We start from the raw sequence: 24965 nt of genomic DNA, 5'->3' as shown, positions 1-24965 counted from the left end.
CTTCCCCTCTCTCTCTCTCTCTCTGCTTGCCTCTCTGCCTACTTGTGATCTCTATCTGTCAAATAAATAAATAAAATCTTTTTTTAAAAAAAAGTCATTCTTAGGAGAGCCTGGGTGGCTCGGTCATTAAGCGTCTGCCTTCGGCTCAGGTTATGATCCCAGCGTCCTGGGATGGAGCTCTGTGTAGGGCTCCCTGCTTGACTAGAAGCTTGCTGCTTCTCCCTTTCCCACTCCCCCTGCTTGTGTTCCTCTCTCGCGGTCTCTGTCTCTGTCAAATAAATAAATAAAATCATTTTTTTTAAATAAAATCTTTTTAAAAAAACCCAAAAAACAAAATTCATTCTTAGTTGATACTTCTATTGCTATTTTATTTATTTATTTTTTAATATTTTATTTATTTATTTGAGAGAAAGACAGTGAGAGAGAGCATGAGCGAGGAGAAGGTCAGAGAGAGAAGCAAACTCCCAATGGAGCTGGGAGCCCGATGCGGGACTCGATCCCGGGAATCCAGGATCATGACCTGAGCCAAAGGCAGTCGTCCAACCAACTGAGCCACCCAGGCGTCCCTCTATTGCTATTTTAAAATAGTTTTTTTTTCCATCTTACTTTCCAAAGAGTTGAGTTGCTATTGTAATATAAGAAAGTTGTTGGTTTTTGTATATTTTTATAACCAGTCACTTGGCTGAATTCATTTCATTTAGTTTTTCAGTTGAGTATTTCGGATTTGTCAAGTAGATAATCCTCAGTCATTTATATGCAAGTTTATTAGAACTGCAGTCTTTTTTATTTATTTATTTATTTGGCAGAGAGAGGTCACAAGTAGGCACAGAGGCAGGCAGAGTGGGGCGGGGGAAGCAGGCTCCCCGCTGAGTGGAGAGCCAGATGCAGGGCTCCATCCGAGGACCCTGAGATCGTGACCGAGTTGAAGGCTTAACCTACTGAGCCACCCAGACACCCCTGAACTGCAGTCTTTTTTTTTTTTTAAGATTTTATTTATTTATTTAACAGAGAGAAATCACAAGTAGGCAGAGAGAGAGGAAGGGAGGCAGGCCCCCTGCTGAGCAGATAGCCCGATGTGGGACTCTATCCCAGGACCCTGAGATCATGACCTGAGCCGAAGGCAGCGGCTTAACCCACTGAGCCACCCAGGCGCCCCTGAACTGCAGTCTTTAAAAGAATGTTGGAAAGCTGATGGATTCAGATTTCTTAAAATTTTACTATCGTTGATATATTCCATTAACCTTCAAAGTTAAATGAATCCTACTTATATGTAAGGGGTGAATTTGATTTTAATTCTTACAATTCTCTTTTTGTGTATTCAGCTCTTCCTTATTAAAGACTGTTAACTGATGTGGGAATCTTTTGGGTGGTAGGATGTACATCTCTTTAAAATTCCTGGTATAGTCCCACTGCCCTGGATGATAATAACTTATACAAAATGATAGGTAGTAAACGTTTGTTAAATAAGGTGGATCTTTTCAAATTGAGATTAGAGGGAAGCTACAAGAAACCATTTCTAAACCCGCCCCCCCTTTCTCCTCTTCTGTTAATCATTATTCAAATATTTACTGAGGACTTAAGAGGCTGGTTATTCCCTCAACTATTTTCTCTAATATCTCAATTTCTAGATAAGAGTCACAAGTGTTTAAACTCTAGCAATTTACTACAGAGAAGTGAAATATTCTTTCCAATCAAAATGGGTTTTTGAGGGTGAAGTATCTGTTTCGGTTTTTGTTAAGAGCTTTGATACTTAGTTTCTGTCTATTGATTTTATGGCTTAGCACTCCTGTGCATGGGAATGTTGTTTGCAGATGTTTTTCTATTTTAATTATCTTAAAATTATTTTCTTTAAAGTCACCTAGAAAAGGTAGCCCTTTCTGCTGTTCCGTTGTAGCCTCAATTTCTGTTATCAGCACAGCTACGTGGGTGCTAGAAACACTAAACTTCTATAAATATATAGTATTGTAGAAGAAAGGGCAATCTAGGGTGCCACTTCCCTTTTTTTTTTTTTTTAAGATTTTAATTTATTTATTTATTTGACAGAGAGAAAAGGAACACAAGCAGAGGGAGTGGGAGAGGGAGAAGTATGCTTCCCACTAAGCGGGGAGCCGGATGTGGGGCTCTATCCCAGGACCCTGAGATCATGACTTGAGCTGAAGGCAGAGGCTTAACTGAGTGAGCCACCCAGGCGCCCCTTGAGGATGCCACTCTTATTCCAAATTTAGATATTCTCAGAATAAGTAGACTCCAGACTCTCAGAGATAGAACTCTTTAGTGCACGTCGATAAATGAGAAGGCTGGGTTCTCATACCCTTTCTCTGACATTTACATTTCAAAACACAGGTTAACAAATTTTTACCTATTTAGGAAATTTGGTCCATTTACTAAATGAAGGGAATTTATCATCTCGCAGGCTCTGTGCTACAAAGATCTTGCTGCCTCTGAGGGAAAAAGAAGAATGAAGTTTTTACTGTCACGATTGAATTGTTTTTGCTTTGTACCCCCTTTTGAGAATCTGATGAAAATAGTGAACTTCTGTAGAAAAATGCACATGGGCTCAAACACATACATTTTTACATAGAATTTCAAGATGTTTCTAGTCTTTTTGGAACTTAGCCATAAACCCAAAATCTCTTAGGTTCTTTGAACTCCAGTTAACTCCTACCTTAAATAAAAGCATTGCTAAAAGTTAAGAGTGGCGTAAGATCCTGTAACACAATACTTAGATATCTGATGAATCCAGTGCAAGGGGAAGTTTTTTCTTGGGGGCCTATAACTTAACCTTTAGCCACTAGGTTCCTTAATGTTTTTCTCTCTACTCACTGATAATTCATAGCTGGCTGGCTTTCCTGGGTTCTTTTCTTCTACCCAGCATACAAAAGTTGATTTCCTCACAGTTCTTCCTGGGCCCTCTTCCTTTTTCCTTCTACTTACTGCTCAGGGGGAATCTCTTCTTCTCTCTTGGATTTAAATACCACTGTATTATTGGTGGCTTCCAGATTTGCATCATCAGGCCATATCTTCTCAGAGTGCTAGAATCCCACATGCAACTGCCTACTCAAAAATTGATTTCTAGGGGCGCCTGGGTAGCTCAGTGGGCTAAGCCTCTGCCTTCGGCTCAGGTCATGATCCCAAGGTCCTAGGATCGAGTCCTGCATCGGGCTTTCTGCTCAGCAGGGAGCCTGCTTTCCCCCACCTCTCTGCCTGCCTCTCTGCCTACTTGTGATCTCTCTCTCTAATAAATAAATAATCTTTTTTTAAAAATTGATTTCTTTATCTTATGGATATCACCTATGTAACACCTATCACCTGTAATAAGTTTATTGAGGTGAAATTCATATACCATAAAATTTATGTTTTTTTGTTTTTGTTTTGTTTTCTTTTTTTAAACATTTGTTTTTTTTTTTTTTTAAAGATTTTATTTTTTTATTTGACAGAGAGAGATTACAAGTAGGCAGAGAGGCAGACAGAGAGAGAGAGGAGGAAGCAGGCTCCCTGTGGAGCAGAGAGCCTGATGCGGGACTCGATCCCAGGACCCTGAGATCATGACCTGAGCTGAAGGCAGTGGCTTAACCCACTGAGCCACCCAGGCGCCCCCAAAATTTATGTTTTTAGAGTGTACAATTCTGGGATTTTTAGTATATTCACAGAGTTGTGCAACCATTACCACTCCTGAATTCCAAAACATTTTCATCACCCCCAAAAGAAATCTTGTACCATTAGCAATCACTCATTGCCCCCTTGCCCCCAGCCCTTGGCAGTCACTACTCTCCTTTCTTTTTCTCTCTGTATTTGCCTGTTCTGGACATTTCAAATAAATAGAATCCTGTAGTATGTGGCCTTTTTCTGGTTTCTTTTCAGTTAACATGATGTTTTCAAGATTCATCCATGTACCGTGTATCAGTATTTATTCCTTTTTCCTTTTTTAAGATTTTTATTCATTTATTTGGCAGAGAGAGACACACTGAGAGAGGGAACACAAGCAGGGGGAGTGGGAGAGAGAGAAGCAGGCTTCCTGCCAAGCAGGGAGCCCGATGTGGAGCTCGATTCTGGGACCCTGGGATCACGACCTGAGCTAAAGGCAGATGCCCAACGCCTGAGCCACCCAGGCACTCCTATTTATTACTTTTTATATCTAAATCGTATCCCAGTGTGTAGATAATGCCCCAGTTGGCAGTACATACGTGTTCTTGCTGAAGCTCTGCTGCCACAGTGATGAGGTACTTAGGGCTACAGAATGTGAGAATAAGGTGCTATTATGTATTATTTGGACAGAATAGAACCTCATGCTTACTGATAATAAGAGCTTGATGTGATTAAAAATTATGTAATACTATTACCTTATTTCCCCAAGAAAACACAAAATGTGGTACCGTATTCACTTTTCACTTTGTGTGAAGTCTCACATTCTCTGACACTTTTCTTTTGGAAAGATAAGCAGGCTATTGCATTGTTTTTGTGTGTGATTAGCTGAATCTGTGTAATGCCTTTAAAGACTTTATGGACTACATTTTGCATTAAATGTTTAATTATTCCAGGGCAGTGGGTTTAATCCTGAGGTCACATTCTAGTAATATATTTTCTTTTCACTGTTGGAAATAAGTCATCATTATTTTCAGTGACGGTACTTTAATGTTTAAATGGCATTATTAAATTACAAAATGGCAAACTGTTACGAGACAGAATTTTATTTTCTTCATACTTTGAGGGTGGGTATTCATGAATGTATGAAAGCGCCAAACATTTGAAGATCTACATATAAAACTATTTATTTGAAGGTGAACATCTAAATAAACCACCAGGATCATCTAAATAGTATTTTACATATGATTCCAGGCATAAGCCTTGACTAAGAATTTTAATTACTTTTTGAATCCATTTAGGAATTTCCCAAAACAGATAAGTGATTGCGGTGCCTGCCTGGGTGCCTCAGTCAGTTAAGCACCTGCCTTCGGCTCAGGTCATGATCCCAGGGTCCTGAGACTGAGCCCCACGTCGGGCTCCGTGCTTGGTAGGGATCCTGCTTCTTCCTCTCTCTCTGTGTGTCACTCCCTCTGCTTGTGCACTTTCTGTCTCCCTCCCTATCTCTTTCTCTGTCAAATAAATAAATAAAATCTTAAAAAAAAAAAAAAAACCCAGATTAGTGGCTTTCTTTGTCATGAGGGAACTTTTATAAAGAAGTAATAAATGGGCTTTAAAAAAATTCAGTAATTTCATAAGGAAAATATTTTTGACTATAGAATTAATATGAATAAACTGGATTATGGAATAATTGACCCTAAATGATATAAATCCTTGATGAAGAACATAGAATCTGATTATGAAGGTAAATAGAAGAACTCTCTTCATGATTAGTGTGAGAATTTAAACTAATGAAGTCCTTGGTAGGTGAAATGTTAAACCTTCACTGTATGGCACCGTATCCCTGCTAGAAAGAGTAGGTGGAGATCTTGATTACAAGATGTGTTAAATGGACTTAGATTGATAGATGGTGAGAAGGGATATTGTTTTTAGGTTTTGTGAGGTGTTGAAAATGAGATTGTCTTAGTCACTTGTTTGATGAGGTACGTATTAGTGGAGTTTTAAATTCACAATGTGGAAGAAAATGAGCACTTATCAGAACAGAAGGAAATGTGTGGTTAAACGGTTTCAGCTGTAACTGTAGACTGTTTCCCTTGGTCCAAATGGGAGGAGAAATGGAACCTTATGTTTTGGGCTTTTTTCCCATTATAAATAGAAATTAGTTCAGCCTGGAGCCTTTAACCAAGAAAAAAAGCTGTGTCTAGTAGTAGAGGGGAACGACAGAAATGTGTACTAAGATGGCGTAAATCTTGTAGGTTTGATTTTACAGGTGTCTCAGTTGTCGTCTTTGAGCATATGTATAGTTATGGACAGTCAGTTATTCTTATTAAACCTCTCGAAAAACAAGAATGCCCCAAGATTGTTGAAGAAACTGCTGAACTGAATAAAGAAAAAGGTGATGCTTCCAGCTTTTTCCTAAGAATGAAGACTGTCTTAACCAATTTTATATAATTACAGTAATAAATAATGCTAATTTTAGCTCACAGAAGCTCTTGGATTATCGAAATAAAATATATTTGATACAGACAAATGAAGAACTTTATTCATAAAGATACAGTTGATAACCTGAAGTTTTGAAAAATAATGGAAGTCCTGCTTTCTCTACATTTAAAAAATCTTATTAAGGTATTAAATGATAAGAATCTGTGCTAGTTTTTTTTAAAATATTTTATTTATTTATTTGACAGACAAATCACAAGTAGGCAGAGAGGCAGGCAGAGAGAGAGGAGGAAGCAGGCTCCCCGCTGAGCAGAGAGCCCAGTGCGGGGCTTGATCCCAGGACCCTGGGATCATGACCTGAGCCAAAGGTAGAGGCTTAACCCATTGAACCACGCAGGTGCCCCTCTGTGTTGGTTTTTATCCTGAAGTCCATGTTAAATGAGGTTGAGAAGACCTTTTTTTTTTTTTTTTTTTTTTTTGAGAAGACCTTTTTTTTCTAAAATTACTATTAGGATAATGTAGTATTAGGAAAGTGGGGACTGTAGGAATTGTAATAAATTTCTTATATTTCTTACTGTATCATAATAAAACTTTCATCCTGTGATAGCACTCGCACCTTTCCTTCCTTGATGGATCCTTAATGGCTCATGAGAACAGTTATATTTTCAGGCACTATGGGAATTTGGCAATTGAAAATGAAACTGGTCTGGAATTAGGAATTATACCTAAAGTGACTTTTGCTTTAGAATTATTTATATTTATTTGACAAATGTTGTATCACTTATGTTTCTTTGGTTAAAAGCAGTAGAAATCAACTCTGGCCAACTGAAGAAAAGAAAAAGAAGAAGAAAGCAGCATTACTTCATGGGAAGCTACGATGGAGCTTATAAAACTGAAGGCAACTACAAGGAACCTGATCCTGATCCAAAGGGGGGATCCAAAGTAGAGGGAAACTGTGTGTGCTTTCTTTAAGGGCTGGTGAATTCCAGTTTTCCATCTTTATAGCTTTTTACCCAAGGTTCAAAAATCAAGGCAAAGTACCTGATTGTCCTAGCTTCAGCTGGAAGAACCTACTTCAAGTATCATTTTACTACACTTTTTACAAAATCTGCATAACTTTTTCTTTTTTTTTTGAGCTAATTTGAGGGGCATCTAGATGGCTTAGTTGGTTAAGTATCTACCTTCAGCTCAGGTCATGATCTTAGGGTCCTGGGATCAAGTTCCATGGCAGGCTCCCTGCCCATTGGGGAGTCTGCTTGTCCCTCTGCCTTCCCCCCAGCTTATGCTCTCTCTGTCTCTCTCTCACTCTCTCAAATAAAGAAATAAATAAAATCTTAAAAAAAACCAATTTGAGGGACGCTTGGGTGGCTCATTTGGTTAAGCAGCTGCCTTCGGCTCGGGTCATGATCCCAGCGTGCTGGGATCGAGTCCCACATCAGGCTCCTTGCTCGGCGGGGAGCCTGCTTCTCCCTCTGCCTGTCATTCTGTCTGCCTGTGCTCGCTCTCTCCCCCTCTCTCTCTCTGATAAATAAATAAAATCTTTAAAAAAAAACTAATTTGAAAGAATTGTGATATGAAATAAAGTCCTTTTTTAAAAGATTTATTTATTTTAGAGAAAGAGCATGAGCAAGTGAGAGGGAGGGGCAGAGGGGGAGAGAGAGAATCCCAAGCAGATTCTCTGCTGAGCCTGGAGCCTGATGTACTGCTCAATCCCACAACTCTGAAATCATGACCTGAGCCAGAACCAAGAGTTGGACGCTCAACTGACTGAGCCACCCACGTGCCCCTACAATTCTTTACTTTATAATTGTATTCATTTTTTTCCCCTAAGAAAACCACAGGTTTCCTTAGTAAGCTTATACTTCATTTCTTATGTGTGTGATGGCTTATCATTGGTTTTCGTCCTTTTTTTCTGTGTCTTAGGTGTATTTGAAGGCTCCCATGATTCTGAATGGAGTCTGTGTTATCTGGAAAGGCTGGATTGACCTCCAGAGACTGGATGGTATGGGCTGCTTGGAGTTTGATGAGGAGCGAGCCCAGGTAGGGTGACGTCAGGCTCCACTGAGCACGGTCCCTTTCTGTACCACTAATCTTGCCTTCATCTGTGTATCTGTTTTACCCCATCTTTAACAGTAAGTATAAAAAGTCATGTTCAAGTGGTATTGAAGAATTCTGAAGATAGATGTTGAGACCCATTTTGGTTCTAGTTTGGGGAAGTTTTTCCTTCATTGGTTCTAAATTTCATTGGATTATTCCTATATGCTCAGTGGGGCACTTCCAAGTCCAGTACATGGTTCTGTTTAATATTTGTTCTTGACCTTTAGAACATTATCAGGGGGAAAAAACAATTCAAAATAAAATACAGAATTTCTGGAGTGGCTCAGGGAGGAGTTTGGCAAATCATCTCCCTAAAAAGCAGTGATTAAAGTGGACAAAATTGTTTAAGAAAAAAAAAAATTAAGGTCTCTGAAAATTAACCAGAGGCCATACATTGAGAAGTATTTATTCAAACAAAGCTATTGAATTTAAGTAAGGGCCTGATAGTCTGTGATATTTTATTTTTAATTAATTTTTTAAAAAGATTTTATTTATTTATTTGACAGAGAGAGATCACAAGTAGGCAAAGAGGCAGGTGGGTGCGGGGAGTAGGGAGAAGCAGGCTCCCTGTGGAGCAGAGAGTCTGATGCGAGGCTCGATCCCAGGACCCTGGGATCATGACCTGAGCTGAAGGCAGAGAAGCTTTAACCCACTGAGCCACCCAGGCGCCACAGTCTGTGGTGTTTTAGTCAGTAGTGAGCGCTTCCATCCCTTCCCTCATCTCTGTGGTCTCTCAGGCAAGGCAGGCAGGGCAATCCATGAAGACTGGCAGCTCTGCTGTCCTATCAGAAGGAGCTGACTTTATTTAGAGCAGTGTTTGAAAAAAATCCATGCCCAGGGATGGTATCAAAAATAATAGAGGGGCACCTGGGTGGCTTAGTGGGTTGAGGCCTCTGCCTTTGGCTCGGATCATGATCTTGGGGTCCTGGGATCGAGCCCCGCATTGGGCGGGGGCGGGGGGGGTCCCTGCTCAGCAGGGAGCCTGCTTCCTCCTCTCTGCCTGCCTTTCTGCCTACTTGTGATCTCTGTCTGTCAAATAAATAAATTAAAAAACAACAACAACAACAACAATAGAGTTTTCTGGCAAACCTTCTAAGAAGGCAGATGTTGTGGGAAGCAACCAAATGGCAGACTAGCCAGAAATTTATCAGAGAGATCTAGGGAAATGGGCCACTAACGTGGGCCCTAATAAAATCACACATACTTCTCATGATTCAGAAGACTATGTGCATGTGTGAGGCAGCACCCATTCAGGACAGAACCAAGTGGACCCTTGCAAGCTACTAGTATACATAGGGCATGTAGAGTGATGAACTCCCTGCACTTTGGAAGTATTGAAGCTGCACACAGATCCAGTGACAAAAGACAGAAGCCTGTTGGCTCAAGGTGTTTAAGCAAAACCCCTGAACAGTCATTGCCTGATCATTAAGTTAGGCTAACCCAGGGCAACTCCCTAGGAAGTTAGGCCTAAGAAGAAAACAAAACAAAACTAAACTAAGCAATGACACCAGAGGCTAAACATTACTGGGGAAACAAATTCTACAGAATTAGACCAGGTTTAAAAAAAAAAAAAAAAAGGTCAGGTAATTCACTAAACAGATAAAAATAGCAACAACACAGTGGAGTCAGGAGTCAGAATTCAGAATTGCTATAGCATATTATCTAAAATGTTCCATTTTCAGGGGACCTGGGTGGCTCAGTTGGTTAAGTGGTTGCCTTCAGCTCAGGTCATGCATGATCCTAGAGTCCTTTGAGCTCTTCACTGGTCTCTCTGCTCAGCAAGGAGTCTGCTTCTCCCTCTCCTTGTGCCTGCTGCTCCCCCTGCTTATGCTCTCTCTGTCAGATAAATAAATAAACTTAAAAAAAAAAAAAAAAGCTACCTTTGAGGGACCCCAGTTGTTTGTTCTTAGTGACAAAGCCCTAAAAGCAATTATTTATCAGTTCAAAGAATTACAGGAAAATTCTTCCTGTAAATAGTTAAAGGAGAATTATGATGGCAATGACTTACCAAATGGAGAATATCAATAGAGAGATCACTCAACAGCAGATTTGAGCTGGCAGAAGAAAAAAGTAGTGAATTTGAACATAGATTAATGGAAATTATCCAGTGTCGGAAGAACAAAAAGAAAAGCAAAGAGTCTCAGATACTATGGAATAGCAGTGTGCTTACCAAAATGTACATGTGACGTAAGTTCCAGAAGGAGAAGGAGGAGGCAGTGTAAGAAATAATAACTGGTGTGGGTTACCTGGGTGGCTCAGTTGGTTAAGCATCTGCCTTCAGCTCAGGTCATGATCCCAGGGTCCTGGGATTGAGTCCCACATCGGGCTCCTTGCTCAGCAGGGAGCCTGCTTCTCGCTCTGCCTGTTCTGCTTGCAGCTCTCTGTGTTCCTGCTCTCTCTGACAAATAAATAAATAATCTTAAAAAAAAAAAAAGAGAGAGAGAGAGAAAGAAATAATAACTGGTGAAAATGTCCAAATTGTTTGAAAATACTCATTTCTTTTTTTTTTTTTTAAGATTTTATTTATTTGACAGAGAGAGATCACAAGCAGGCAGAGAGGCAGGCAGAGAGAGAGGGGGAAGCAGGCTCCCTGCTGAGCAGAGAGCCCGATGCGGGGCTCGATCCCAGGACCCTGAGATCATGACCTGAGCTGAAGACAGGCTTTAACCCACTGAGCAACCCAGGCGCCCTGAAAAATATTCATTTCCATATCCAAGAAGTTCAGTGAACTTCAAGTTGTATAAAAAACAAAAAAATCCACACCTAGATGCATCACAGTCAAATTCTGAAAAAGAATTTCGAAAGCAGAATTAAAAAGGACTCAACACATGAAAGGGAGCCATAAGATTAACAACTGACTTGTCTTTTGAAATTGTGCCAGCCAGAAAGTAGTGGGATGACAGTGACATTCAAAATGCTAAAAGAGCATGTAAAAATACCCAATTATTAATAGATGTTGATTTCTTTGGGTTGTTTTATATTAATTCTTTCAATGAAGTTAAAATAATGACAAGAATAAAAAGGAGTTCTTTTTTTGTTGTTTCTTTCTGTTGTCTTTTCCTATGCTCTCCATATATAGAAACGTGAGAATTTTCTTACTGAGGATCAGAACCCAGAACCTTCTTAGTAAAAAATTAAAATTCAAAATTAAAATTCTTGGGTGCCTGGCTGGCTCAGTTGGTAGAACATGTGACTCTTGATCTTGGGGTTATGAGTTCCAGCCCCATGTTAGGTATAGAGATTACTTTAAAAATAAGTAATAAATAAATAAATATGGAACAGAATTAAAATTCTTAAGAAAGAATCCCTGCTGGGGCACCTGGGTGGCTCAGAGGTAAAGAATCTGCCTTTGGTTCAGGTCCTGATCCCAGGATCCTTGGATCAAGCCCTGCATTGGGCTCCCTGCTTGGCAGGAAGCCTGGCTTCTCCCTCTCCCACTCCTCCTGCTTCTGTTCTCTCTCTCACTGTCACATCTTTTTTTTTTTTTTTTAAGATTTACTTATTTATTTGACAGAGATCACAAGTAGGCAGAGAGGCAGGCAGAGAGAGAGGAGGAAGCAGGCTCCCTGCTGAGCAGAGAGCCTGATGTGGGGCTCGATCCCAGGACCCTGAGATCATGACCTGAGCCAAAGGCAGAGACCTTAACCCACTTGAGCCACCCAGGCACCCAATATAAAAAAAAAGAAAGGAAGAATCCCTGCTTTCTTGACTTCTACAGAGATAAGGAGTTACCAACTCTTTCAGAAAAATAGTAAATAATCCTCAATTTAGAAGGCTTTTTCTGTAAGAAGTGATACAGTAGATTACATTTATATAAGGTAAAATTTCAGACTTAATTAATTTCTAAAACTGGAGTATTTTGTGAAAATGATAACATTTTAAGTTTAATCCACCATATCTTCCATACTTATAATTTTCCAAATCTTGTTTTCCCAGTCTATAACCTGAGCTTTGTCATTACAAAGTTAGTACCATCTGTTGTGATTATAAAGTAATACAATTACAGGTCTTACACAATGTAAAAATTTTAAAGCAGGAGACTCCAAACATTGAATCAGCAGTGAGCACTTCTGTAATACCTTCCCTATCCCAAAATCATCTGTCAGATATGTACAAGTTAGGAATGGGGGCTTCATTGTCATACAATTATGAATCCTAACCCCACTGCTTACATCTGTTATGGACTGAATATTTGTGTTCCCCCAAAATTCATATGTTAAAGCCTCAACCCCCAATGTGACTGTATTTGGAGATAGGACCTTTATGGGGGGTAGCTAAGGTTAAATGAGGGTCATAAGAATGGGGCCCGGATATGGTAGGATTAGTGTCCTGATAAGAAGAGATACACAAGAGAGCTTGTTCGTTTTCTCTGTCTACTGTATGAGGAAAGTATTCTTTTTTTTTTTTTTTTAAAGATTTTATTTATTTGAGAGAGAGACAGTGAGAGAGAGCATGAGCAAGGAGAAGGTCAGAGAGTGAAGCAGACTCCCCATCGAGCTGGGAGCCTGATGTGGGACTCGATCCCGGGACTCTGGGATCATGACCTGAGCTGAAGGCAGTCGTCCAACCAACTGAGCCACCCAGGCTTCCCGAGGACAGTATTCTTTAACAGATACTGAGGTATCTGGTACCTGGTAAGCTAAGAGATAAACAATATGGTCACAATTCCATTTTAATTAAAGTTCGTGAGTATTTCAGCTGAAGTATTTTCACCAGTATTGTCTTTTTGCCTTTTTTTTTTTAAGATTTTATTTATTTATTTGACAGAGAGAGATCACAAGTAGGCAGAGAGGCAGGCAGAGAGAGAGGGGGAAGCAGGCTCCCCACCTGAGCTGAAGGCAGAGGCTTAAACCACTGAGCCACCCAGGTGCCCCTCTTTTTGCCTTTATTCAGAGTACTTTTGACTAATGTTGGCAAGGATATGGAACAATAGGTGGTGTGTTGGTTATGTCAAATTGACATAACAATTGGAAAACTGGCAATACATACTAAAACTGCAAATTACATATACCTGTGATCCAGCAGTTCTAGTCTAAGTCATGGTGTGCAAAGGAATTGAATACAAAATTCATTAAGAGATATGTACTGGACTTGTAGCAGCACTAGGAATAGAAACTGCAAATTGCTCAAGTGCCAGTTAACAGTGGAATGAATAAATGGCTCATTTGCAAAGAAATGCAATGATAATGAAAAACTACAACTAGCACACCAATATGGATGGATTTTACAAATATATTGAGTATATCCAAAAAGGACATGCTGCATGTATCCATTCATCTGAAAGTACAGAAATGGGCAAAACTGAAAAGTTTTTAGAAATAAGGATAATGGCTTATCCCTGAGAGAGGAGGCTACATAGTGGAATGGAGCAGAAAGAGACTTGTGAGATGCTATTACTGTTCTGTTTCTTCCTATGGATTCTAGTTACATGGAAAGTTCAGTTTGTGGAAATTCATCAGACTTTAATTTAGGACAGTGCTGCCCAGTAGAATTCAGATGTGAACCAAATAATATAATTGAAGTTTTTCTAGAAGCCACATTAAAAAAATAAAAAGAAACAATTGTATTTAATTTTTATATTATATTTTGTTTAACCCAGTATATCCAAAATATCATACTTGAACATAAAATTAATATAAAAATTTACTGAGATGTTTCACATTTGTTTCTTTGTAACAAATACTTGAAATCCACTGTGTATTTTCCATGTACAGACTCAGGCTAGCTACGTTCCCTTTTTTTTTTTTTTTTTTTTTTTTTAGATTTATTTATTTGAGAGAGAGAGTGCAAACAGGGGAAGAGGGTCAGAGGGAGAGAATCCTCAAGCAGACTCTCTGCTGAGTGAAGATGCCAATGTAGGGCTTGATCTCATGACCCTAGATCATGACCTGAGCCGAAACTAACAGTAGGATGCTCAACCAACTGAACCACGCAGGCGCCCACAAATTAGCTACATTTCAAGTGTGCGGTAGTCACATGTGGCCAGTTGCTACCATATTAGACAGGAAAGCCTTAATATAAGTATACTCTTTTGAAAATATAATGTATGACAATAATAAAATGTCTTAAAAGTTTACCACTAATGAATATAATTCTGAGTATAATTGTAGAAATAATTAAATCATGTTTACTGATTATATTTTCATCATTCAATTTATTTTCTCTAATTTTTAGGGATAAAATTCAGGGTTGTCTTTATGCTTTTGGTTTTCAATAATTGTAACTCTCTAAAAGCTTAAAAATCAAATTTTTGACACTTCACCATTGGATACTTTCATCAGAGATTTCCAGCAAATTTTGAACGAGGTGTAACTGAATACTCATTTACCATAAAAAGGTCAGTGCCAGTGAAGGACCTGTGTTGATTTCAGAGCCATTGCTCAAAGAAGGCTCAAATTTTCTAAAATCCAAGATGTGAGTTTACGGTTCTGATGAGTTTTTTATATTCAACATCAGTTTTATCAATTCTACAGTTCTGTTACTTTGTAGATACACAAATTTCTGATTTATGCAACTATGACTTCTAAATGATTGGCAGACTATCTTCTTTGGATATAGTTATGAATTACATATGCTACATCTTGTTCCTAGTAAATTTCTATTTCATAGTTTTTTAAAAAGTTATTTATTTATTTATTTGAGAGAGAGATTGACCATGTGCATGAGGATGGGGAAGGGGGCAGAGGAAGAGAAAGAATCCCATACTCCCTGCTGAGCGCAGAGCGCAAGGTGGGCTCAATTCAGATCCCACAACTGGGAGATCATGACCTTGAGCCAAAACCAAGAGCCAGATAGATACTCAACCGACTGAGCTACCCAGAAGCCCCTCTGTTTTTTTGTTTTTAAAAATTTACTGAGAATATTACTTTTTTTCTTTTCTTTTTTCTTTTTTTAAGAGAGAGAAGGGCAGAGGGAGAGAGAATTGTAAGCAGGCTCCATGCCTACCTCGGGACTGGACTTAGGGCTGGATCTCACAACCCTGAGATCATGACCTAAGCTGAAATCGAGAGTCAGACACAGGCGCCTGGGTGGCTCAGTGGGTTAAGCCTCTGCCTTCAGCTCAGGTCATGATCCCAGGGTACTGGGATTGAGTCCTGCATTGGAGCCTGCTTCTCTCTTTCTCTGCCTCCCTCTCTGCCTATTTGTGATCTTTGTCGGTCAAATAAATAAATAAAAATCTTAAAAAAAAAAAAAAAGAGTCAGACAATAAACTGAGCCACCCAGGCATTCTAGGAATGTTACTCTTTATACAATGTGTGCTCCACCAGCAATTGTATTATCAATATAAGAGCGAATAGTTTTATCTTCCCTGTTGTTCTTTTTAAATTAATTTGCTTTGGCAGTCAGAAAAAAAGATGTTTCAGGGGCCTGGCTGGCTCTGTCAGTGTAGCACCAACTGTTGATTTGGGGATTGTGAGTTCAGACCCCATGTTTGGTGTAGAGAGTACTTAAAAATAAAACCCTAAAAAAAAAAAGATATTACACCTTTAATGTAGTGAACTTTACAAAGCTTAATGGGGGGGTGGCGCCTGGGTGGCTCAGTGGGTTAAGCTTCTGCCTTCAGCTCAGGTCATGATCTCTGGGGTCCTGGGATCTGAGCCCCGCATTGGGGTCTCTGCTTGGCAGGGAGCCTGCTTCCCCGTCTCTCTTTCTGCCTGCCTCTCTGCCTACTTGTGATCTCTTTCTCAAATAAGTATAAATACATACATATATACATACACACACCAAAATTTAATTTTGGTTCTATGATCAAGTTAGAAAAATGGAACCATTATTTGAATTAACAGACTTCCTATTTAACATACCTGATGACACTGATGTAAAACTGATGTCCTTTTGCTCTTGGCAAGGTTTTTGTTAATTAAATCAGCACATAAACAGCTTTGCTTTTTGTGATTTGAATCATTTGTCATTTGTCAGTGAATTAAATCACTTGATTTAAATGAAGTTGTGTTTTGCAGAGTGATGTTAAATGTACCGGTTGCAGCTGCTCGTGTTAAATTGTCGCCTTTGAAGTATATGTTGATGCTTCTTCAGCAGTTTTATTTCTTTTGGTTTTCATGTGATCAGTGATACCATTCTGGTCTTCATAGAGAATAGTAAATGTCGTTATTTTATGCAAATTACGTGTTCATCATCAGCTTTCTTGGAATGAATTTGATTCTTAATTTTTCATTAAACCTGTACTTCGTTTTTAAATTCACTTCTGCAGAAAGATATTACTAAACTGTAAAATGAATATAGTTAGAGATTTAGGCAATACAATGAAGACAAAATCAAGAAGCAGGAATGTTGAGAATATTCTGTATATGCTGTGTGACAGGACTGCAAAGCCTTTATTTGCCATGTGGGTTTCACTATACCCACCTTTTATGATGACTTCACCTGACTCCTCTGGACAGATCATGGTTAAGACATAGTGTAACAAGTAGCTAATGGGGACGAGAGTGTCAACAGCTGCTCCCACTGCCATCTGAGATCAGATAGAATGAGTTGTCCCTAGCCATTTTGAGCAAACTTTATGGGTGAGTATGTCATTTTATCAGGAGTTTCCCTGTATGATGCCCTTGAAGGGGGTAGGTGTTAGTTAAGAATAACACTGGTCATTGCCAATCATCTTTAAAATTAAAGTGCAGGGGTGCCTGGGTGGCTCAGTGGGTTAAGCCTCTGCCTTCCGCTCAGGTCATGATCTCAGGGTCCTGGGATTGAGTCCCACATTGGGCTCTCTGCTCAGCAGGGAGCCTGCTTCCCCCTTCCTCTCTGCCTGCCTCTCTGCCTCGTTGTGATCTCTCTCTCTGTCAAATAAATAAATAAAATCTTTAAATAAGTAAACAAGTAAATAAATAAATAAAATTAAAGTGCAGACTGTTCACTGCACATACATTTCACTTTTTGCTAGAAAGGACTCAGACAGAAGCTGGAGTTAGAAACCAGAGAGCTACCAAATCTCTCTTGGCTTATTTTACTACAACTATTAGTAATAATACTTCCTTTCTTGTAATTAAATAAAAATCTGTGACCATTGCTAGAATATACATTAGCAGCTAATAACTTCCTTAGGGAATTAGATCACATTTCATGTTATATGCTCTCATTTCATCATGTAATACTCCTCTACTGTACTTACACTTGACATTTATATATTGATTTTTGTAATTATTTGTTCATCATCTCCTGCCCTACTAGACCAGAGACTGTGAGAAGAAGCACAATTGTTCCCTCACATTGTATCCATGGCACCTTAGCACAGTGACTTGGACATAATAAAGACTCAAACATTTGTAGAATGAATGAAAAAGTGATTGAATGCACAGGACAGAAGTACCCTGTTATCAGTAGATGTGTCCCAGTTGATAACTAAACAGTGGAAAGTCCTTGGGAGTTGGGGACAGTGTTCTTTTGCAGGTACCTCAAGCTCATATGGTATATTCTGAGAATACAGTAGGAATGTGTAATGATATTTAGTCAGAGGTGTAAATTTTACATACCTGTAAATGCTTGTAAAATAATTGATAGCACTTATTGTATGCTGTCTGATATGCTTAAGCATGTTTTATATGTTATTTAATCTTTACAGCAGTCTTACAAAGTAGGTATTACTACTATGCCCATTTTACATGTGAGTTTACTGAGGCATAGAAAAATGAAATGCCTTCCCCTGTGTCATAAAGCTGGTAAATACATCAAAGAATAGAAATTTGATTACACCTTTCAGTTTTGTTTAAGTTACAGTATCTTGTCATTGACAATTTTAAGTATTAAACAACCATACTAATAGTGACAAAACATGCATCACACAGAACACAATACCAAGCGGTATAGGTATGTTCCAGATAGGTGCAGCACACACTTAGAGGACAGTGGTTGTGGGTGTTCTCATCTTCCTGCTGTGCTGTGCTCAATGTGTGATTACATCTCTGTTGTGTTTGCACAATGGCTGCTGTATCTCTGGGCATAGTATCAGCTCATAGGAAGGAGAAAAGATGAAATGTCTCTTAAATGACTTTCTTAGAAGCCCCATTAGGCGACTTATGCTTCCGTCTGATTGGTTAGAACTGAGTTACTGGTCACCCCTTGCTGCAGTGAATCTAGGAAGGTGAATATTGATGACTTTGGGGTATTTTTATCTTTTAGTTTCTTCCAATGTACCATAAAAAAAATCCTAGTATTAAGTGTGTGACTGCAAAGGTTGAGCATCCTGTGCTATAGACAATGAGAGAGCTTTTTTTAAGTTGGGGGTGTTGTGGTCAGATTGTGCCTCAGGCATGCTCTGACGGCTGTGTGGTAGATTGGGGATGACGGAAGGGAAGCAGGAAGAGACTGGTTAAGACACCTTTGCAGTAATTTTAATAAGTGATCTTAGAAGCCTGAACTAGGAAAATGTAGAAAATAAAGAACACGTTAAGTTTCCAAAAGTATTTAGGAGATCTTATGGCTAGGACTTGGTGGTTGATGAACTCTATGGAGACAGGAGAGTGAAGAGCCACAGATGTCTCAGATTGCTGGCAGAAATGAACGGGTGGTGCCGCGAATGGAAACTAAAGGGGAGTAAAAGAGAAAGTTCAAATTGGTTGTCCCTTAGATGCAGTGAATTTCAGGTATCTGGATTTTCTTCATGTATAGATCTTTATTTATTGGGAAAGGGTTAGGATAGACTTGTTATATCTTTTTTGTTTTATAAGATTTTATTTATTTATTTGACAGACAGAGATCACAAGTAGGCAGAGAGGCAGGCAGAGACAGGAAGGGAAGCAGGCTCCTGGCTAAGCAGAGAGCCCCATGCAATGTGATGCGGGGGTGGGGGCTCCATCCCAGAACCTGAAGGCAGAGGCTTTAACCCACTGAGCCACCCAGGCAGCCCTATCTTTTTTATTTTTTTTTAAGATTTTATTTATTTATTTGACAGACAGAGATTACAAGTAGGCAGAGAGAGTGGGGGGGAAGCAGGCTTCCCGCTGAGCAGAGAGCCCGATGCGGGACTCGATCCCAGGATTCTGGGATCATGACTTGAGCCGAAAGCAGAGGCTTTAACCCACTGAGCCATCCAGGTGCCCTAGACTTGTTATATTTTTTTCTTGATAATATCCTCTGAACTTGTATTTACTTTCTATTGTTCAGTTTCTAATATTTGTATAATAAATTCTGTTAATATTCTCTTTTTTATATTTCTGGCTTTTGTGTCCTAATTAGAGGGCCTGGCCTGTCTTAAACCCAAATTATAGAAGTGTATACCTCTGTGGTTTAAATACTGACTTGTACACGATTTTATTTTGGTGAATAGGATGAGGTAAAGGAAAGGAAGAGCATGTGCAGCTGTTAGAATATGATTGAACACAGTTACTATTACCAAAATGTGATGTAAAACATTGATTTGGGGGGTTGCAAAAAGGTAATTTTATTAAAGCATGGGGACAGGACCTGTGGGCAGAAAGAGCTGCCCAAGTTTTCTTTTAAAAGTAGCTCCAGGGGTGCCTGGGTGGCTCAGTGGGTTAAGCCTCTGCCTTCAGCTCAGGTCATGATCCCAGGGTCCTAGGATTGAGCCCCATGTAGGGCTCTCTGCTTGGGCAGGGGTGGGAGAGGTGGGGGGGTGGTGAGGGAGGTGGAGGGAGCCTACTTCCCTCTTTCTCTCTGCCTGCCTCTCTGCCCACTTGTAATCTCTGTCAAATAAATAAATAAAATCTTTTTTTATTTTTTATTTTATTTTATTTTTTAAAAGATTTTATTTATTTATTTGACAGACAGAGATCACAAGTAGGCAGAGAGGCAGGCAGAGAGAGAGGAGGAGGAAGCAGGCTCCCCGCTGAGCAGAGAGCCTGACGTGGGGCTCTATCCCAGGACTCTGGGATCATGACCTGAGCTGAAGGCAGAGGCTTTAACCCACTGAGCCACCCAGGCGCCCCTAAAATCTTTTTTTTTTTTTTTTTTAAAGCATATAGGGGTGCCTGGGTGGCTCGGTGGGTTAAAGCCTGTTCATTTCTCCAAGAACTGTTCATTTCCTCCAAGAAGCAAACACTGTCAGATTGTAAGTTTTTATTCTAAATCAAAATTAAAATACCTTTTTCATGTATTCCCACAGCAGGAGGATGCATTAGCACAACAGGCCTTTGAAGAGGCTCGGAGAAGGACACGTGAATTTGAAGACAGAGACAGGTCTCATCGGGAGGAAATGGAGGTGAGAGGTTCACAGCTGCTGGCAGTAACTGGTTAGTACTTTACCCCAACCTTTCAGGCTCTTTGTCGTGTTTGTGCATAATGTTTTTTATAAATAATTTAATTTTGTCTTTCATTTGTCAAAAGTTATACTGTGTTTTTGTGTTCATTAAATGTAATTGCTATAAAGAGACTTAGTTTTAATTTTAAGATTGTACATGAATTCATCATTTATTGGTCCTCATAAAAACGATTTACTGTCATGTATATATTCTCTTAATTGATCCAAATATCTTTCCTCATTTTTGTCTTATTTGTAAAAATTACTTTATCATAGATATTTTTAGAACATTATTAAAACTCTTTGGAAATAATATTACTTTACTTTTTTATGAATGTCTTGATTTTATAAGTGTAATGTTTGACCATTTGTGTATTCTCTTTACTAGAGCAATATTTAATATTTTCAAACTACTCAAAGAAGGGAATTAACCTAAACCTTTTTTTTTTTTTTTAAGATTATATTTATTATTTGACAGAGAGAGAGACAGCAAGAGAGGGAACACAAGCACTGGAAGGGGGAGAGGGAGAAGCAGGGTTCCTGCTGACCAGAGAGCCTGATGTGGGGCTGGATCCCAGGACTCTGGGATCATGACCTGAGCCAAAGGCAGATGCTTAATTGACTAAGCCACCCAGGTGCCCAACCTAAACCATTTTTCTTTTAACTTTTTTATGGTACAGAGATAGAAATACTCACAAAAGAAATATGTAGCTTAATTATTGTAAGGCTAACATCCTGAAAACACCATGCAGATTAAAAAAAAGTGAAACTTTGACAGCTACCCCAGCAGCCTCCTCCATGTGGGCATCGAATTATGACCTTCTCCTTTCCCTCAAAAGTACTCATTACCTCAGTTTTTATACTGATCGCTTCCTTGTGTCTTTTTAGTTTTATTACCCATGCCTCCCTCAGTCTTCAACACTGAAGTTTAGTCTTACCCAGTGTTTAAATTTGATAAGACTTTTAATTGACATGGATTTTTTTCTATGTAAAATTATACCCTGGGGCGCCTGGGTGGCTCAGTTGGTTAAAGCCTCTGCCTTCGCCTCAGGTCATGATCCCACATCGGGCTCTCTGCTCAGCAGGAAGCCTGTTTCCTCCTCTCTCTGCCTGCCTCTCTGCCTACTTGTAGTCTCTCTCTGTCAAATAAATAAATAAAAATCTTAAAAAAAAAAAAATTATACCCTGCTTTAAGCAGAGTTTAAATATAGTAAGATTTAGGGGCACCTGAGTGGGTCAGTGGGTTGAGCCTCTGCCTTCGGCTTGGGTCGTGATCTCAGAGTCCTGGGATTGAGTCCCATGTCCTGCTCTCTGCTCAGCGGGGAGCCTGCTTTCCCCTCACTCTCTGCCTGCTTGTGATCTCTTTCTCTCTGTCAAATAAATAAAATCTTTAAAAAATATATATATATAGTAAGATTTATATTTAAAGTATCTATATATTGTTCAAAACTCCAATTTGTATAAAAAGTATACTCTGACAAAACAAAAATAATCAAGATGAGAACTAATGTTTGAAAAGGGTATTGTTAAATGTTAATATATTCTTCAAGTTTATAAGCTTAATTATCAATTTCATATAAGAATAGGAAAAAGCACACATTCATCTTTGATAATCAGAAGAAATGGAATTAAAATATAATTATAGTACATGAACTAAATAAAATGATTTCCAGGCATTAAAGAGTGTTCTACAAATTGGTTGCACAACATTGTAAATGTACTTAACACTACTGAACCCTGCACTTAAAAATAGTTAAGATGGTAATTTTTATGTTAAATGTATTTTAACACATTAAAAAATTTTTTAATCGGTGTTACAGAAAATTTGTGGGTTTTTCCATTCACAAAATTATATGTACACTATTATTTAAATTAACACAAAAGTAAGAGTGTGTGTGTGTGTGTACGGAGATAATGGTGAAGAGCCCAGACACTAGAGCCAGCCTGCAAGATCTGAATCTGGTTTTGCCACTTTGTCACCTTGAACAACTTATTTCGTCTTTCTGTGGCTGAGTTTCCTCATTGATAAAATGAGACTAATAATTGTGCCTATCTCATAAGATCATTGTAAGGATTAAATAAGCAAATATATATGAAAGCACTTCTTGAGTATGTGGCTCTGAGTAGGTGTCATCTGCTATTATTAGTGTTATTTTGTGTGAGTATGTGTGCGTGTGTATGTGTATCCCTCTATGTGACAATATATTTTTTAGAATAAATGAAAAAAATCAAGCTACTTAGTGGTCAGTGTAGAAAATAGAATTATCTTTTAATGATTGAGATTTCCCTTTGTCAGTGAATGAATTAATCTAATAGGGTGATAGCAACTAATGGAACCCCAAGAATATAGTACTTTTTAGCTAGGAGAAGAGACAGGAGGATATTATGCAATGCATTTATTACCTTTGAAGCTTTTTTTTTTTTTTAAGACTTTATTTATTTATTTACAGAGAGAAATCACAAGTAGATGGAGAGGCAGACAGAGAGAGAGAGAGAGGGAAGGAGGCTCCCTGCTGAGCAGAGAGCCCGATGCGGGGCTCGATCCCAGGATCCTGAGATCATGACCTGAGCCGAAGGCAGCGGCCTAACCCACTGAGCCTCCCAGGTGCCCCACCTTTGAAGCTTTTTGATTTTTGTGATCAGACTTCCCATGACATTTTCTTGGGAAAATAACATTTCATTATATAAGCAGATAGCTTATATCTGTAGTAGTAAGAAGTTTTTAGACATAAAATATGCATTTATTTTATACTTCTGAACCTTTTTGCTCAATGCTGTTTGTTCCCTGACTGATAATGTACCTTTCCACCCATTTGTTAAAATCCATCTTAAATGTTCTGTCAGTCCCTTCTCCAGCCTCCTTCACTGTTATTAGCCTTCCACTTTGTAGTTTCCAGAGCACTTATTTTTGCTATTGTTCTTACAGAACATTATGTTGAAACAATTAAAAACATTTCTGTCCTCTATTGTAGATTCCCACTGAGATGGGGGCCCCTGATTTTTTAACCCTCACATTACCCACCACAGCGTTTTGTTTTATTTTTTAAAGATTTTATTTGTTTATTTGACGGAGAGAGAAATCATAAGCAGGCAGAGAGGGGGAAGCAGGCTCCCCCCTGAGCAGAGAGCCCGATGCGGAGCTCCATCCCAGGACCCTGAGATCATGACCTGAACTGAAGGGAGAGGCTTAACCCACTGAGCCACCCTGGCACTCCAACCACAGTGTTTTGTGCATTGTGTTTAGTTGTCTAGTGGAGATCTTCAGAAAATAGTTCTTTTTCTGGCTTTTTGAAAACTAGAGTTACAGGGTAGACTAGAAGTTAGTCAAAGTAGAATAATACCGGTCTCTGGAAAAGTTTTAAATGTTTGTAATTTGCTAGTTTGTATTAGGTAGGTTTTAAGTAACAAACCCCAACTATGTTGTCCTAGATTCTGCAGTAGGGACTGGTAAATACATAGATGAAAATGCACAGGGGCGCCTGTGGTGGCTCAGTCTGTTAAACTTCCAACTCTTGATTTCAGCCCAGGTCATGACCCTCGGGATCATAGGATCGAGCCCCGAGTCGGGCTCCATGCTGGATGTGGAGCTTGCTTAAGAGTCTCTCTTCTTCTCCCTCTGCCTCGCACCCCCTCACACCCTGCTTGCTCTCACACTCTCTGTTTCTCTCTCTCTCTAAAAATTGGAAGGAAGGAAGGAAAGATGGTTTCTGTCCTTGTGCAACTGTCAGTCTTGAGGGAAGATAGATACATAATCATTGTAGACTACTTTAGCAGCACCTGTACATAATGGAGGTTCAGAAGGGGAACAGTGAACAGTGTAGACGAGGAATGAGTGCTTATGTCTGCCTCTGCCTGGGGAGTTCACAGGAGAATACCCTTGCAGGAATTTGAAGGAAGAGTGGGAGTTTGCCTACTGGACAAGCGAGGGAGAGCATTATGGGCAGAAAGAACAGTGTTTGCAAAGGCTTGAAGCAGTAAGAGGTCTTGTCATGTCTAAGAACAGGATTGGTCAGTCTTTCTGGAACAAGCCAATGTGGCTTTAAATGAATATAAGAATTGTTTTATAAAAACTGCTCTTTGGCTACATTATATTTGAAAAATAACTTGGATAATTAATGGAGTAATTAAGTTTTTGCATATATTTTGCTTTAAATAAAATTGTAGATTAGTGAAACTAAGAGTTATCATAAATGCTAGCTTGATTATTCTCATAAATAATGCTACTTGGGGGCACCTGGGTGGCTCAGTTCTAGGTGTCTGCCTTCAGCTCAGGTTATGATCCCAGCCTCCTGGGATCGAGCCCCCTGCATTGGGCTCCCTGCTGGGCCAGGAGCCTGCTTCTCCCTCTCCAGCTTCTCTGTCCTTGTGTTCCCTCTCTCGCTATTTCTCTCCGTCATAAATAAAAAAATATATGTATTTTTAAAAATCATGCTACTTGAAGAAAAATATTCTGGTATGTGAATGTATATGTATGTATGTTTTTTTTTAATTTTTTATTTTTTATAAACATATATTTTTATCCCCAGGGGTACAGGTCTGTGAATCGCCGGGTTTACACACTTCACAGCACTCACCATAGCACATACTCTCCCCAATGTCCATTACCCCACCCCCCTTCTCTGAACCCCCCTCCCCC

General features: G+C 39.2%; 1 protein-coding gene across 2 annotated transcripts in view; it reads left to right on the top strand.

Moving 5' to 3' along the window:
• CBFB (core-binding factor subunit beta) overlaps positions 1 to 24965 on the top strand; it is a 64231-nt gene that overhangs the window by 26311 nt on the left and 12955 nt on the right. The window contains exons 4-5 of one of the 2 annotated variants that reach the window (XM_082711957.1): positions 7945 to 8061; positions 20195 to 20290. In XM_082711957.1, coding sequence (XP_082568083.1) covers positions 7945 to 8061; positions 20195 to 20290 — 213 coding nt within the window. Of the gene's footprint in view, positions 1 to 7944; positions 8062 to 20194; positions 20322 to 24965 lie in introns of both variants that reach the window. The other variant, XM_082711958.1, reaches the window with a different exon arrangement.

The sequence above is a fragment of the Mustela nivalis genome, assembly GCF_964662115.1.
Source record: "Mustela nivalis genome assembly, chromosome: 18".
Lineage (NCBI taxonomy): Eukaryota > Metazoa > Chordata > Mammalia > Carnivora > Mustelidae > Mustela > Mustela nivalis.
This window is presented reverse-complemented; position numbering and strand designations above follow the sequence as displayed.